Here is a 17,461-nt window from a genome sequence, read left to right on the forward strand (position 1 = left end):
TAGCAGAGGCTGGCAGACTAAAGATAAAGGATCTATGGTATCAGTAACGAGGAAGGACTAAAGCCCTGAGGCCATAAGCAGCTAGTACTGCTGTGCATGATGGGTGGTTCTTGGCCCATTTAGGCCCGCTCTTCCCTTCTAGGGCGCATCGCAAATGGCACCCTATTCCCTGTATAGCGCACTACTTTTGACCAGGGCTCACAGGGCGGCACTATACAGGGAATAGGGTGCCATTCAGGAACAGTACACCTCGTCTCCTATGTCCTTCAGTAAAGAGACATCCCGACGTTATACACAGACAGTGATTTATCTATCTATCCATTCCCTCTCTTTGATCCGGCTGACTCGGGTATAAGTCAGGGTTTGGGGTTAAAGTCACGACCCTCCTCATTGCTGTGACACAATGCCAGCCTCCCAAAACAGAACCCTATTCCCTACATAGTGCACTACTTTAGACCAGGGCCCTATAGAACCCTATTCCCTACATAGTGCACTACTTTAGACCAGAGCCCTATAGAACCCTATTCCCTATAGATAGTGCACTACTTTAGACCAGAGCCCTGTAGAACCCTATTCCCTATAGATAGTGCACTACTTTAGACCAGGGCCCTATAGAACCCTATTCCCTATATAGTGCACTACTTTAGACCAGGACCCTATAGAACCCTAGTCCCTACATAGTGCACTACTTTAGACCAGGGCCCTATGGCACCCTATTCCCTACATAGTGCACTACTTTAGACCAGAGCCCTATGGGACCCTATTCCCTAAATAGTGCACTACTTTTGACCAGAGTGTCAATTGGGGAAACAGTCAATCTATCATGCCCAGACTGTAGTGGTTAAGGTGATACAGAAATATCCTCTTCCACAGTCATGTTATGTAATGTCCATGTTACAGGCTCTTCCACAGTCATGGTATGTAATGTCCATGTTACAGGCTCTTCCACAGTCATGGTATGTAATGTAATGTCCATGTTACAGGCCTCTTCCACAGTCATGTTATGTCCATGTTACAGGCCTCTTCGACAGTCATGGTACGTAATGTCCATGTTACAGGCCTCTTCCACAGTCATGGTATGTAATGTCCATGTTACTGGCCTCTTCCACAGTCATGGTACGTAATGTCCATGTTACAGGCCTCTTCCACAGTCATGGTATGTAATGTCCATGTTACAGGCCTCTTCCACAGTCATGTTATGTCCATGTTACAGGCCTCTTCCACAGTCATGTTATGTCCATGTTACAGGCCTCTTCCACAGTCATGGTATGTAATGTCCATGTTACAGGCCTCTTCCACAGTCATGTTATGTAATGTCCATGTTACAGGCCTCTTCCATAGTCATGGTACGTAATGTCCATGTTACAGGCCTCTTCCACAGTCATGGTATGTAATGTCCATGTTACAGGCCTCTTCCACAGTCATGGTATGTAATGTAATGTCCATGTTACAGGCCTCTTCCACAGTCATGGTATGTAATGTAATGTCCATGTTACAGGCCTCTTCCACAGTCATGTTATGTCCATGTTACAGGCCTCTTCCACAGTCATGGTATGTAATGTCCATGTTACAGGCCTCTTCCACAGTCATGGTATGTAATGTCCATGTTACAGGCCTCTTCCACAGTCATGGTATGTAATGTCCATGTTACAGGCCTCTTCCACAGTCATGGTATGTAATGTCCATGTTACAGGCCTCTTCCACAGTCATGGTATGTAATGTAATGTCCATGTTACAGGCCTCTTCCACAGTCATGGTATGTAATGTAATGTCCATGTTACAGGCCTCTTCCACAGTCATGTTATGTCCATGTTACAGGCCTCTTCCACAGTCATGGTATGTAATGTCCATGTTACAGGCCTCTTCCACAGTCATGGTATGTAATGTCCATGTTACAGGCCTCTTCCACAGTCATGGTATGTAATGTCCATGTTACAGGCCTCTTCCACAGTCATGGTATGTAATGTCCATGTTACAGGCCTCTTCCACAGTCATGGTATGTAATGTCCATGTTACAGGCCTCTTCCACAGTCATGGTATGTAATGTCCATGTTACAGGCCTCTTCCACAGTCATGGTACGTAATGTCCATGTTACAGGCCTCTTCCACAGTCATGGTATGTAATGTCCATGTTACAGGCCTCTTCCACAGTCATGGTATGTCCATGTTACAGGCCTCTTCCACAGTCATGTTATGTAATGTCCATGTTACAGGCCTCTTCCACAATCATGGTATGTAATGTCCATGTTACAGGCCTCTTCCACAGTCATGGTATGTAATGTCCATGTTACAGGCCTCTTCCACAGACCACAGTACTGGACATGACCTCAGTGATGGCTGTGGTCGTGAGAGAGCGCTTCTCACACAAGACAGACAAGTAGGCTGTTATCCCCCCTCATCTACCTCCTTCTGCTCCTCAGGGCTGTTATCCCCCCTCATCTACCTCCTTCTGCTCCTCAGGGCTGTTATCCCCCCTCATCTACCTCCTTCTGCTCCTCAGGGGCTGTTATCCCCCCTCATCTACCTCCCTCTGCTCCTCAGGGCTGTTATCCCCCCTCATCTACCTCCTTCTGCTCCTCAGGGATGTTATCCCCCCTCATCTACCTCCTTCTGCTCCTCAGGGATGTTATCCCCCCTCATCTACCTCCTTCTGCTCCTCAGGGATGTTATCCCCCCTCATCTACCTCCTTCTACTCCTCAGGGCTGTTATCCCCCCTCATCTACCTCCTTCTGCTCCTCAGGGCTGTTATCCCCCCTCATCTACCTCCTTCTGCTCCTCAGGGCTGTTATCCCCCCTCATCTACCTCCTTCTGCTCCTCAGGGCTGTTATCCCCCTCATCTACCTCCTTCTGCTCCTCAGGGCTGTTATCCCCCCTCATCTACCTCCTTCTGCTCCTCAGGGGCTGTTATCCCCCCTCATCTACCTCCCTCTGCTCCTCAGGGCTGTTATCCCCCCTCATCTACCTCCTTCTGCTCCTCAGGGATGTTATCCCCCCTCATCTACCTCCTTCTGCTCCTCAGGGATGTTATCCCCCCTCATCTACCTCCTTCTGCTCCTCAGGGATGTTATCCCCCCTCATCTACCTCCCTCTGCTCCTCAGGGCTGTTATCCCCCCTCATCTACCTCCTTCTGCTCCTCAGGGATGTTATCCCCCATCATCTACCTCCTTCTGCTCCTCAGGGCTGTTATCCCCCCTCATCTACCTCCTTCTGCTCCTCAGGGCTGTTATCCCCCCTCATCTACCTCCCTCTGCTCCTCAGGGCTGTTATCCCCCCTCATCTACCTCCTTCTGCTCCTCAGGGCTGTTATCCCCCCTCATCTACCTCCCTCTGCTCCTCAGGGCTGTTATCCCCCCTCATCTACCTCCTTCTGCTCCTCAGGGCTGTTATCCCCCATCATCTACCTCCTTCTGCTCCTCAGGGATGTTATCCCCCTCATCTACCTCCTTCTGCTCCTCAGGGCTGTTATCCCCCCTCATCTACCTCCTTCTGCTCCTCAGGGCTGTTATCCCCCCTCATCTACCTCCTTCTGCTCCTCAGGGCTGTTATCCCCCCTCATCTACCTCCTTCTGCTCCTCAGGGCTGTTATCCCCCCTCATCTACCTCCTTCTGCTCCTCAGGGGCTGTTTACCCCCTCATCTACCTCCTTCTGCTCCTCAGGGATGTTATCCCCCTCATCTACCTCCTTCTGCTCCTCAGGGCTGTTATCCCCCATCATCTACCTCCTTCTGCTCCTCAGGGATGTTATCCCCCTCATCTACCTCCTTCTGCTCCTCAGGGCTGTTATCCCCCCTCATCTACCTCCTTCTGCTCCTCAGGGCTGTTATCCCCCCTCATCTACCTCCTTCTGCTCCTCAGGGCTGTTATCCCCCCTCATCTACCTCCTTCTGCTCCTCAGGGCTGTTATCCCCCCTCATCTACCTCCATCTGCTCCTCAGGGGCTGTTACGTTTTCATGTGTCATGGTTTGTCTGTTAGCTATAAATAATTCAGAAAGTGGTCGTAGTGTCATAGTGTGGCGAGAGAGGAATGGAGTTGAGTGGACAGGAAGGAGAGAGGAGTGGATTGGACAGGAGGGAGAGAGGAGAGGATTGGGCAGGAAGGAGAGAGGAGTGGATTGGACAGGAGGGAGAGAGGAGAGGATTGGGCAGGAAGGAGAGAGGAGTGGATTGGACAGGAGGGAGAGAGGAGAGGATTGGGCAGAAAGGAGAGAGGAGTGGATTGGACAGCAGGGAGAGAGGAGAGGATTGGGCAGGAAGGAGAGAGGAGTGGATTGGACAGGAGGGAGAGAGGAGAGGATTGGGCAGAAAGGAGAGAGGAGTGGATTGGACAGGAGGGAGAGAGGAGAGGATTGGGCAGGAAGGAGAGAGGAGAGGATTGGACAGGAGGGAGAGAGGAGAGGATTGGGCAGGAAGGAGAGAGGAGTGGATTGGACAGGAGGGAGAGAGGAGAGGATTGGGCAGAAAGGAGAGAGGAGTGGATTGGACAGGAGGGAGAGAGGAGAGGATTGGGCAGGAAGGAGAGAGGAGTGGATTGGACAGGAGGGAGAGAGGAGAGGATTGGGCAGAAAGGAGAGAGGAGTGGATTGGACAGGAGGGAGAGAGGAGAGGATTGGGCAGGAAGGAGAGAGGAGAGGATTGGACAGGAGGGAGAGAGGAGAGGATTGGGCAGGAAGGAGAGAGGAGTGGATTGGACAGGAGGGAGAGAGGAGAGGATTGGGCAGAAAGGAGAGAGGAGTGGATTGGACGGGAGGGAGGGAGAGAGGAGAGGATTGGGCAGGAAGGAGAGAGGAGTGGATTGGGCAGGAAGGAGAGAGGAGTGGATTGGGCAGGAAGGAGAGAGGAGTGGATTGGGCAGGAAGGAGAGAGGAGTGGATTGGGCAGGAAGGAGAGAGGAGAGGAGTGGACAGGAAGGAGAGAGGAGAGGACAGGAAGGAGAGAGGAGTGGACAGGAAGGAGAGAGGAGTGGACAGGAAGGAGAGAGGAGTGGACAGGAAGGAGAGAGGAGAGGAGTGGACAGGAAGGAGAGAGGAGAGGAGTGGACAGGAAGGAGAGAGGAGAGGAGTGGATAGGAAGGAGAGAGGAGAGGAGTGGATAGGATGGAGAGAGGAGAGGAGTGGACAGGAAGGAAAGAGGAGTGGACAGGAAGGAGAGAGGAGTGGACAGGAAGGAGAGAGGAGTGGACAGGATGGAGAGAGGAGTGGACAGGAGGGAGAGAGGAGAGGATTGGGCAGGAAGGAGAGAGGAGAGGATTGGACAGGAGGGAGAGAGGAGAGGATTGGGCAGGAAGAAGAGAGGAGTGGATTGGACAGGAGGGAGAGAGGAAAGGATTGGGCAGAAAGGAGAGAGGAGTGGATTGGACAGGAGGGAGAGAGGAGAGGATTGGGCAGGAAGGAGAGAGGAGTGGATTGGGCAGGAAGGAGAGAGGAGTGGATTGGGCAGGAAGGAGAGAGGAGTGGATTGGGCAGGAAGGAGAGAGGAGAGGAGTGGACAGGAAGGAGAGAGGAGAGGACAGGAAGGAGAGAGGAGTGGACAGGAAGGAGAGTGGACAGGAAGGAGAGAGGAGTGGACAGGAAGGAGAGAGGAGTGGACCGGAAGGAGAGAGGAGTGGACAGGATGGAGAGGAGAGGAGTGGACAGGAAGGAGAGAGGAGAGGACAGGAAGGAGAGAGGAGTGGAGTGGACAGGAAGGAGAGAGGAGTGGAGTGGACAGGAAGGAGAGAGGAGTGGACAGGAAGGAGAGAGGAGTGGACAGGAAGGAGAGAGGAGAGGAGTGGACAGGAAGGAGAGAGGAGTGGAGTGGACAGGAAGGAGAGAGGAGTGGACAGGAAGGAGAGAGGAGTGGACAGGAAGGAGAGAGGAGTGGACAGGAAGGAGAGAGGAGAGGAGTGGACAGGAAAGAGAGAGGAGTGGAGTGGACAGGAAGGAGAGAGGAGTGGACAGGATGGAGAGAGGAGTGGACAGGAAGGAGAGAGGAGCGGACAGGAAGGAGAGAGGAGTGGACAGGAAGGAGAGAGGAGTGGACAGGAAGGAGAGAGGAGTGGACAGGATGGAGAGAGGAGTGGACAGGAAGGAGAGAGGAGAGAGTGAGGTTGTAATGGACACAGGCACGGGCAGGGAAAGATAGAGGGAGGATAGGGGAGAGGACAAGATAGGTAGTTTAGTGAACCCATACTTGGAAGGAAGGGGGTGTAGAGAGAGGAGGGAGGTGCAGAGGAGAAGAGTATAATGAACTCAGTCTGGGTGGGGGGATAGCCAACCTTTCATGCAGCTTACAGATGGTTGGAGAGAGCTGTGGAAAAACACTGATGGAAGTGAAGAGACTTGGAGACAAACAGTCAACCACTAATGCTCAGACACACCAGGGAAACTGACTGCCGAGAGTGACCGCAGTTACTACCACTCAGCTTAGATAAATACCCCAGACCAGTTACCACCACTCAGTTTAGTTAAATACTCCAGACCACAGTTACCACCACTCAGCTTAGATAAATACTCCAGACCGCAGTTACCACCACTCAGTTTAGATAAATACTCCAGACCGCAGTTACCACCACTCAGCTTAGATAAATACTCCAGACCGCAGTTACCACCACTCAGCTTAGATAAATACTCCAGACCGCAGTTACTACCACTCAGTTTAGATAAATACTCCAGACCGCAGTTACTACCACTCAGTTTAGATAAATACTCCAGACCACAGTTACCACCACTCAGTTTAGTTAAATACTCCAGACCGCAGTTACCACCACTCAGTTTAGTTAAATACTCCAGACCACAGTTACCACCACTCAGTTTAGTTAAATACTCCAGACCACAGTTACCACCACTCAGCTTAGTTAAATACTCCAGACCGCAGTTACCACCACTCAGTTTAGTTAAATACTCCAGACCGCAGTTACCACCACTCAGTTTAGATAAATACTCCAGACCGCAGTTACCACCACTCAGCTTAGTTAAATACTCCAGACCGCAGTTACCACCACTCAGTTTAGATAAATACTCCAGACCGCAGTTACCACCACTCAGTTTAGATAAATACTCCAGACCAGTTACCACCACTCAGCTTAGATAAATACTCCAGACCACAGTTAACACCACTCAGCTTAGATAAATACTCCAGACCACAGTTACCACCACTCAGCTTAGATAAATACTCCAGACCGCAGTTACCACCACTCAGCTTAGTTAAATACTCCAGACCACAGTTACCACCACTCAGCTTAGATAAATACTCCAGACCGCAGTTACCACCACTCAGCTTAGTTAAATACTCCAGACCACAGTTACCACCACTCAGCTTAGTTAAATACTCCAGACCGCAGTTAACACCACTCAGTTTAGTTAAATACTCCAGACCGCAGTTACCACCACTCAGTTTAGATAAATACTCCAGACCTTAGTTAAATACTCCAGACCGCAGTTACCACCACTCAGTTTAGATAAATACTCCAGACCTTAGTTAAATACTCCAGACCACAGTTACCACCACTCAGCTTAGTTAAATACTCCAGACCGCAGTTACCACCACTCAGCTTAGTTAAATACTCCAGACCGCAGTTACCACCACTCAGCTTAGTTAAATACTCCAGACCACAGTTAACACCACTCAGCTTAGATAAATACTCCAGACCACAGTTACCACCACTCAGCTTAGTTAAATAATCCAGACCACAGTTACCACCACTCAGTTTAGATAAATACTCCAGACCACAGTTACCACCACTCAGCTTAGATAAATACTCCAGACCACAGTTACCACCACTCAGCTTAGTTAAATACTCCAGACCACAGTTAACACCACTCAGTTTAGTTAAATAATCCAGACCACAGTTACCACCACTCAGCTTAGTTAAATACTCCAGACCACAGTTACCACCACTCAGCTTAGTTAAATAATCCAGACCACAGTTACCACCACTCAGCTTAGATAAATACTCCAGACCACAGTTACCACCACTCAGCTTAGTTAAATAATCCAGACCACAGTTACCACCACTCAGCTTAGTTAAATACTCCAGACCACAGTTAACACCACTCAGCTTAGTTAAATAATCCAGCCAACAGTTACCACCACTCAGCTTAGATAAATACTCCAGACCACAGTTACCACCACTCAGCTTAGATAAATACTCCAGACCACAGTTACCACCACTCAGCTTAGTTAAATACTCCAGACCACAGTTAACACCACTCAGCTTAGATAAATACTCCAGACCACAGTTACCACCACTCAGCTTAGTTAAATACTCCAGACCACAGTTAACACCACTCAGCTTAGTTAAATACTCCAGACCACAGTTAACACCACTCAGCTTAGATAAATACTCCAGACCACAGTTACCACCACTCAGCTTAGTTAAATACTCCAGACCACAGTTAACACCACTCAGCTTAGTTAAATACTCCAGACCACAGTTAACACCACTCAGCTTAGATAAATACTCCAGACCACAGTTAACACCACTCAGCTTAGTTAAATACTCCAGACCACAGTTAAATACTCCAGACCACAGTTACCACCACTCAGCTTAGATAAATACTCCAGACCTTAGTTAAATACTCCAGACCAGTTACCACCACTCAGCTTAGATAAATACTCCAGACCACAGTTAACACCACTCAGCTTAGTTAAATACTCCAGACCACAGTTACCACCACTCAGCTTAGTTAAATACTCCAGACCACAGTTACCACCACTCAGCTTAGTTAAATACTCCAGACCTTAGTTAAATACTCCAGACCGCAGTTACCATCACTCAGATTAGTTAAATACTCCAGACCACAGTTACCACCACTCAGCTTAGATAAATACTCCAGACCACAGTTACCACCACTCAGCTTAGTTAAATACTCCAGACCACAGTTACCATCACTCAGTTTAGTTAAATACTCCAGACCACAGTTAACACCACTCAGCTTAGTTAAATACTCCAGACCACAGTTAACACCACTCAGCTTAGTTAAATACTCCAGACCACAGTTAACACCACTCAGCTTAGATAAATACTCCAGACCACAGTTAACACCACTCAGCTTAGTTAAATACTCCAGACCACAGTTAACACCACTCAGCTTAGATAAATACTCCAGACCACAGTTACCACCACTCAGTTTAGATAAATACTCCAGACCACAGTTAACACCACTCAGCTTAGATAAATACTCCAGACCACAGTTAAATACTCCAGACCACAGTTAACACCACTCAGCTTAGTTAAATACTCCAGACAACAGTTAAATACTCCAGACCACAGTTAACACCACTCAGCTTAGTTAAATACTCCAGACCACAGTTAAATACTCCAGACCACAGTTAACACCACTCAGCTTAGATAAATACTCCAGACCACAGTTAACACCACTCAGCTTAGTTAAATACTCCAGACCGCAGATAAATACTCCAGACCACAGTTACCACCACTCAGCTTAGATAAATACTCCAGACCACAGTTACCACCACTCAGCTTAGTTAAATACTCCAGACCACAGTTACCACCACTCAGCTTAGATAAATACTCCAGACCACAGTTAAATACTCCAGACCACAGTTAACACCACTCAGTTTAGATAAATACTCCAGACCACAGTTACCACCACTCAGCTTAGATAAATACTCCAGACCACAGTTACCACCACTCAGCTTAGTTAAATACTCCAGACCAGTTACCACCACTCAGTTTAGATAAATACTCCAGACCACAGTTACCACCACTCAGCTTAGATAAATACTCCAGACCAGTTACCACCACTCAGCTTAGATAAATACTCCAGACCACAGTTAACACCACTCAGCTTAGTTAAATACTCCAGACCACAGTTACCACCACTCAGCTTAGATAAATACTCCAGACCACAGTTACCACCACTCAGCTTAGATAAATACTCCAGACCACAGTTAACACCACTCAGCTTAGTTAAATACTCCAGACCACAGTTACCACCACTCAGCTTAGTTAAATACTCCAGACCACAGTTACCACCACTCAGCTTAGTTAAATACTCCAGACCTTAGTTAAATACTCCAGACCGCAGTTACCACCACTCAGCTTAGATAAATACTCCAGACCTTAGTTAAATACTCCAGACCACAGTTACCACCACTCAGCTTAGATAAATACCCCAGACCAGTTACCACCACTCAGATTAGTTAAATACTCCAGACCTTAGTTAAATACCCCAGACCAGTTACCACCACTCAGCTTAGATAAATACTCCAGACCACAGTTAACACCACTCAGCTTAGATAAATACTCCAGACCACAGTTACCACCACTCAGCTTAGTTAAATACTCCAGACCACAGTTACCACCACTCAGATTAGTTAAATACTCCAGACCAGTTACCACCACTCAGCTTAGATAAATACTCCAGACCTTAGTTAAATACTCCAGACCACAGTTACCACCACTCAGCTTAGATAAATACCCCAGACCAGTTACCACCACTCAGATTAGATAAATACTCCAGACCACAGTTAACACCACTCAGCTTAGTTAAATACTCCAGACCACAGTTACCACCACTCAGCTTAGTTAAATACTCCAGACCACAGTTACCACCACTCAGCTTAGATAAATACTCCAGACCACAGTTACCACCACTCAGTTTAGATAAATACTCCAGACCAGTTACCACCACTCAGCTTAGATAAATACTCCAGACCACAGTTACCACCACTCAGCTTAGATAAATACCCCAGACCAGTTACCACCACTCAGATTAGATAAATACTCCAGACCACAGTTAACACCACTCAGCTTAGTTAAATACTCCAGACCACAGTTACCACCACTCAGCTTAGTTAAATACTCCAGACCACAGTTACCACCACTCAGTTTAGTTAAATACTCCAGACCACAGTTACCATCACTCAGTTTAGTTAAATACTCCAGACCACAGTTAACACCACTCAGCTTAGTTAAATACTCCAGACCACAGTTAACACCACTCAGCTTAGTTAAATACTCCAGACCGCAGTTAAATACTCCAGACCACAGTTAACACCACTCAGTTTAGTTAAATACTCCAGACCACAGCTACCACCACTCACCTTAGATAAATACTCCAGACCACAGTTACCACCACTCAGATTAGTTAAATACTCCAGAACAGTTACCACCACTCAGCTTAGATAAATACTCCAGACCACAGTTAAATACTCCAGACCACAGTTACCACCACTCAGCTTAGATAAATACTCCAGACCACAGTTAAATACTCCAGACCGCAGTTACCACCACTCAGTTTAGTTAAATACTCCAGACCGCAGTTAAATACTCCAGACCACAGTTAACACCACTCAGTTTAGTTAAATACTCCAGACCACAGTTAACACCACTCAGCTTAGTTAAATACTCCAGACCTTAGATAAATACTCCAGACCACAGTTAAATACTCCAGACCACAGTTACCACCACTCAGCTTAGATAAATACTCCAGACCACAGTTAAATACTCCAGACCGCAGTTACCACCACTCAGCTTAGTTAAATACTCCAGACCGCAGTTACCACCACTCAGCTTAGATAAATACTCCAGACCGCAGTTACCACCACTCAGCTTAGATAAATACTCCAGACCACAGTTAAATACTCCAGACCACAGTTACCACCACTCAGCTTAGATAAATACTCCAGACCGCAGTTACCACCACTCAGCTTAGATAAATACTCCAGACCACAGTTAACACCACTCAGCTTAGATAAATACTCCGGACCACAGTTACCACCACTCAGCTTAGATAAATACTCCAGACCACAGTTAACGCCACTCAGCTTAGATAAATACTCCAGACCACAGTTACCACCACTCAGCTTAGTTAAATACTCCACACCACAGTTACCACCACTCATCTTAGATAAATACTCCAGACCTTAGTTAAATACTCCAGACCACAGTTACCAACACTCAGTTTAGATAAATACTCCAGACCTTAGTTAAATACTCCAGACCACAGTTACCACCACTCAGCTTAGTTAAATACTCCAGACCTTAGTTAAATACTCCAGACCACAGTTACCACCACTCAGTTTAGATAAATACTCCAGACCTTAGATAAATACTCCAGACCAGTTACCACCACTCAGCTTAGATAAATACTCCAGACCACAGTTACCACCACACAGCTTAGTTAAATACTCCAGACCACAGTTACCACCACTCATATTAGATAAATACTCCAGACCACAGTTACCACCACTCAGCTTAGTTAAATACTCCAGACCTTAGTTAAATACTCCAGACCTTATATAAATACTCCAGACCTTAGTTAAATAATCCAGACCACAGTTACCACCACTCAGTTTAGATAAATACTCCAGACCACAGTTAACACCACTCAGCTTAGATAAATACTCCAGACCTTAGTTAAATACTCCATACCACAGTTAAATACTCCAGACCACAGTTACCACCACTCAGCTTAGATAAATACTCCAGACCACAGTTAACACCACTCAGATTAGTTAAATACTCCAGACCACAGTTACCACCAGTCAGCTTAGATAAATACTCCAGACCAGTTACCACCACTCAGCTTAGATAAATACTCCAGACCACAGTTAAATACTCCAGACCACAGTTACCACCACTCAGATTAGTTAAATACTCCAGACCACAGTTAACACCACTCATCTTAGTTAAATACTCCAGACCACAGTTACCACCACTCAGCTTAGATAAATACTCCAGACCACAGTTAAATACTCCAGACCACAGTTACCACCACTCAGCTTAGATAAATACTCCAGACCACAGTTACCACCACTCAGCTTAGATAAATACTCCAGACCACAGTTACTACCACTCAGATTAGTTAAATACTCCAGACCAGTTACCACCACTCAGCTTAGTTAAATACTCCAGACCACAGTTAACACCACTCAGCTTAGTTAAATACTCCAGACCACAGTTAAATACTCCAGACCACAGTTACCACCACTCAGCTTAGTTAAATACTCCAGACCTTAGTTAAATAATCCAGACACCAGTTACCACCACTCAGTTTAGATAAATACTCCAGACCTTAGATAAATACTCCAGACCAGTTACCACCACTCAGCTTAGATAAATACTCCAGACCACAGTTACCACCACTCAACTTAGATAAATACTCCAGACCACAGTTACCACCACTCAGCTTAGATAAATACTCCAGACCACAGTTACCACCACTCAGCTTAGATAAATACTCCAGACCACAGTTACCACCACTCAACTTAGATAAATACTCCAGACCACAGTTAACACCACTCAGCTTAGTTAAATACTCCAGACCTTAGTTAAATACTCCAGACCTTAGATAAATACTCCAGACCTTAGTTAAATACTCCATACCACAATTACCACCACTCAGTTTAGATAAATACTCCACACCACAGTTACCACCACTCAGTTTAGATAAATACTCCAGACCAGTTACCACCACTCAGCTTAGTTAAATACTCCAGACCACAGTTACCACCACTCAGATTAGTTAAATACTCCAGACCACAGTTAAATACTCCAGACCACAGTTACCACCACTCAGCTTAGATAAATACTCCAGACCACAGTTAACACCACTCAGCTTAGATAAATACTCCAGACCACAGTTAACACCACTCAGCTTAGTTAAATACTCCAGACCACAGTTAACACCACTCAGCTTAGTTAAATACTCCAGACCACAGTTACCACCACTCAGCTTAGATAAATACCCCAGACCACAGTTACTACCACTCAGATTAGTTAAATACTCCAGACCAGTTACCACCACTCAGCTTAGTTAAATACTCCAGACCACAGTCAACACCACTCATCTTAGTTAAATACTCCAGACCACAGTTAAATACTCCAGACCACAGTTAACACCACTCAGCTTAGTTAAATACTCCAGACCTTAGTTAAATAATCCAGACCACAGTTACCACCACTCAGTTTAGATAAATACTCCAGACCTTAGATAAATACTCCAGACCACAGTTACCACCACTCAGCTTAGATAAATACCCCAGACCACAGTTACTACCACTCAGATTAGTTAAAAACTCCAGACCAGTTACCACCACTCAGCTTAGTTAAATACTCAAGACCGCAGTTACCACCACTCAGTTTAGTTAAATACTCCAGACCACAGTTACCACCACTCATCTTAGTTAAATACTCCAGACCTTAGATAAATACTCCAGACCTTAGTTAAATACTCCAGACCAGTTACCACCACTCAGCTTAGTTAAATACTCCAGACCACAGTTACCACCACTCATCTTAGTTAAATACTCCAGACCTTAGATAAATACTCCAGACCTTAGTTAAATACTCCAGACCAGTTACCACCACTCAGTTTAGATAAATACTCCAGACCAGTTACCACCACTCAGCTTAGATAAATAATCCAGACCAGTTACCACCACTCAGCTTAGTTAAATACTCCAGACCAGTTACCACCACTCAGCTTAGATAAATACTCCAGACCACAGTTACCACCACTCAGCTTAGTTAAATACTCCAGACCACAGTTACCACCACTCAGCTTAGTTAAATACTCCAGACCTTAGTTAAATACAGGTTGTACCGGTACAGAGTCAATATGGAGGCTATATACAGGGTGTTACGGTACAGAGTCAATGTGGAGGCTATATACAGGGTGTTACGGTACAGAGTCAATGTGGAGGCTATATACAAGTGGTACCGGTACAGAGTCAATGTGGAGGCTATATACAGGGGGTACCGGTAGAGAGTCAATGTGGAGGCTATATACAGGGGGTACCAGTACAGAGTCAATGTGGAGACTATATACAGGGGGTACCAGTACAGAGTCAATGTGGAGGCTATATACAGGGGGTACCGGTACAGAGTCAATGTGGAGGCTATATACAGGGGGTACCAGTACAGAGTCAATGTGGAGGCTATTTACCGGGTGTTACGGTACAGAGTCAATGTGGAGGCTATATACAGGGGGTACCAGTACAGAGTCAATGTGGAGGCTATTTACCGGGTGTTACGGTACAGAGTCAATGTGGAGGCTATTTACCGGGTGTTAAGGTACAGAGTCAATGTGGAGGCTATTTACCGGGTGTTACGGTACAGAGTCAATGTGGAGGCTATAAACAGGGTGTTACGGTACAGAGTCAATGTGGAGGCTATTTATCGGGTGTTAAGGTACAGAGTCAATGTGGAGGCTATATACAAGTGGTACCGGTACAGAGTCAATGTGGAGGCTATATACAAGTGGTACCGGTACAGAGTCAATGTGGAGGCTATTTACCGGGTGTTACGGTACAGAGTCAATGTGGAGGCTATATACAGGGGGTACCGCACAGAGTCAATGTGGAGGCTATTTACCGGGTGTTACGGTACAGAGTCAATGTGGAGGCTATATACAGGGTGTTACGGTACAGAGTCAATGTGGAGGCTATTTACCGGGTGTTACGGTACAGAGTCAATGTGGAGGCTATATACAGGGGGTACCGCACAGAGTCAATGTGGAGGCTATATACAGGGGGTACCGCACAGAGTCAATGTGGAGGCTACATACAGGGGGTGCCGGTACAGAGTCAAAGTGGAGGCTATATACAGGGTGTTACGGTACAGAGTCAATGTGGAGGCTATTTACCGGGTGTTACGGTACAGAGTCAATATGGAGGCTATTTACCGGGTGTTACGGTACAGAGTCAATGTGAAGGCTATATACAGGGTGTTACGGTACAGAGTCAATGTGGAGGCTATATACAGGGTGTTACGGTACAGAGTCAATGTGGAGGCTATATACAGGGTGTTACGGTACAGAGTCAATGTGGAGGCTATTTACCGGGTGTTAAGGTACAGAGTCAATGTGGAGGCTATATACAGGGTATTACGGTACAGAGTCAATGTGGAGGCTATATACAGGGTGTTACGGTACAGAGTCAATGTGGAGGCTATATACAGGGGGTGCCGGTACAGAGTCAATGTGGAGGCTATATACAGGGTATTACGGTACAGAGTCAATGTGGAGGCTATATACAGGGTGTTACGGTACAGAGTCAATGTGGAGGCTATATACAGGGGGTGCCGGTACAGAGTCAATGTGGAGGCTATATACAGGGTATTACGGTACAGAGTCAATGTGGAGGCTATATACAGGGTGTTACGGTACAGAGTCAATGTGGAGGCTATATACAGGGGGTGCCGGTACAGAGTCAATGTGGAGGCTATATACAGGGTATTACGGTACAGAGTCAATGTGGAGGCTATATACAGGGTATTACGGTACAGAGTCAATGTGGAGGCTATATACAGGGTATTACGGTACAGAGTCAATGTGGAGGCTATATACAGGGTGTTACGGTACAGAGTCAATGTGGAGGCTATATACAGGGTATTACGGTACAGAGTCAATGTGGAGGCTATATACAGGGTATTACGGTACAGAGTCAATGTGGAGGCTATATACAGGGTATTACGGTACAGAGTCAATGTGGAGGCTATATACAGGGTGTTACGGTACAGAGTCAATGTGGAGGCTATATACAGGGTATTACGGTACAGAGTCAGTGTGGAGGCTATATACAGGGTATTACGGTACAGAGTCAATGTGGAGGCTATATACAGGGTATTACGGTACAGAGTCAATGTAGAGGATATATACAGGGTATTACGGTACAATGCTAATAGTCCGGGTAGCCATTTGGTTCAGCACCGAGTCAAGTTTGTCCGAGACACCCGAGACCTGAGAGAAAATCCCAGACAGGAGCTCCACGAGGAAGGCCCGTTCCGAGACCTGAGAGGAAATCCCAGACAGGAGCTCCACGAGGAAGGCCCGTTCCGAGACCTGAGAGGAAATCCCAGACAGGAGCTCCACGAGGAAGGCCCGTTCCGAGACCTGAGAGGAAATCCCAGACAGGAGCTCCACGAGGAAGGCCCGTTCCGAGACCTGAGAGGAAATCCCAGACAGGAGCTCCACGAGGAAGGCCCGTTCCAATCAGAACAGCATCGGCAAAGCTAGCAGCAGGCAGTAAAGTTAGCTGGCAGGCCAGTAGATCTAACCAGTCATTTTACTGCTGCTATTGAAAATAATAGATCCCAGATCATCAGGCTTCTGTCATCTCTATCTATCTTCCAAAAACCCAATAGCTTGCAGAAAAATAATTGCAAATAAAAACACTAAATATAACAAAATGAAAAACAAATTAGCTGGAATTAACAGGCCAGCTAGACTGCCCCGAGGGCGCCATGGCAACGCCTAATCAACATTGATTGAATCATTGTAAACCTGATACATGTGTTTTAATGAGTGACTCATATTGAAGTTCATGGAAGAGCAGAAACCAATATCATGCTCTGATTAACAACAATAATAAAAGGCCAACGGAGAGGATGGAGGAGTTTCAGATATTAAAACATAGTGTGTAAACTCCTATTTCTCCTTCCACCCCTCTCTCTCTGTCTCTCTCTCTCCCCTTCCACCCCTCTCTCTCTCCACCCCTCTCTCTCTCTCCACC

At 46.5% G+C, this 17,461-nt stretch overlaps 1 protein-coding gene across 1 annotated transcript in view; it reads right to left on the reverse strand.

The window, feature by feature from the left end:
- The window catches only part of stau2 (staufen double-stranded RNA binding protein 2), a 321,253-nt gene that overhangs the window by 229,539 nt on the left and 74,253 nt on the right, over positions 1 to 17,461 (reverse strand). Inside the window, exon 9 of the mRNA XM_055882277.1 lies at positions 16,660 to 16,893. Coding sequence (XP_055738252.1) covers positions 16,660 to 16,893 — 234 coding nt within the window. The remainder of the gene's footprint in view (positions 1 to 16,659; positions 16,894 to 17,461) is intronic.

Source organism: Salvelinus fontinalis, chromosome 25 (genome assembly GCF_029448725.1).
Source record: "Salvelinus fontinalis isolate EN_2023a chromosome 25, ASM2944872v1, whole genome shotgun sequence".
Classification (NCBI taxonomy): Eukaryota; Metazoa; Chordata; class Actinopteri; order Salmoniformes; family Salmonidae; genus Salvelinus; species Salvelinus fontinalis.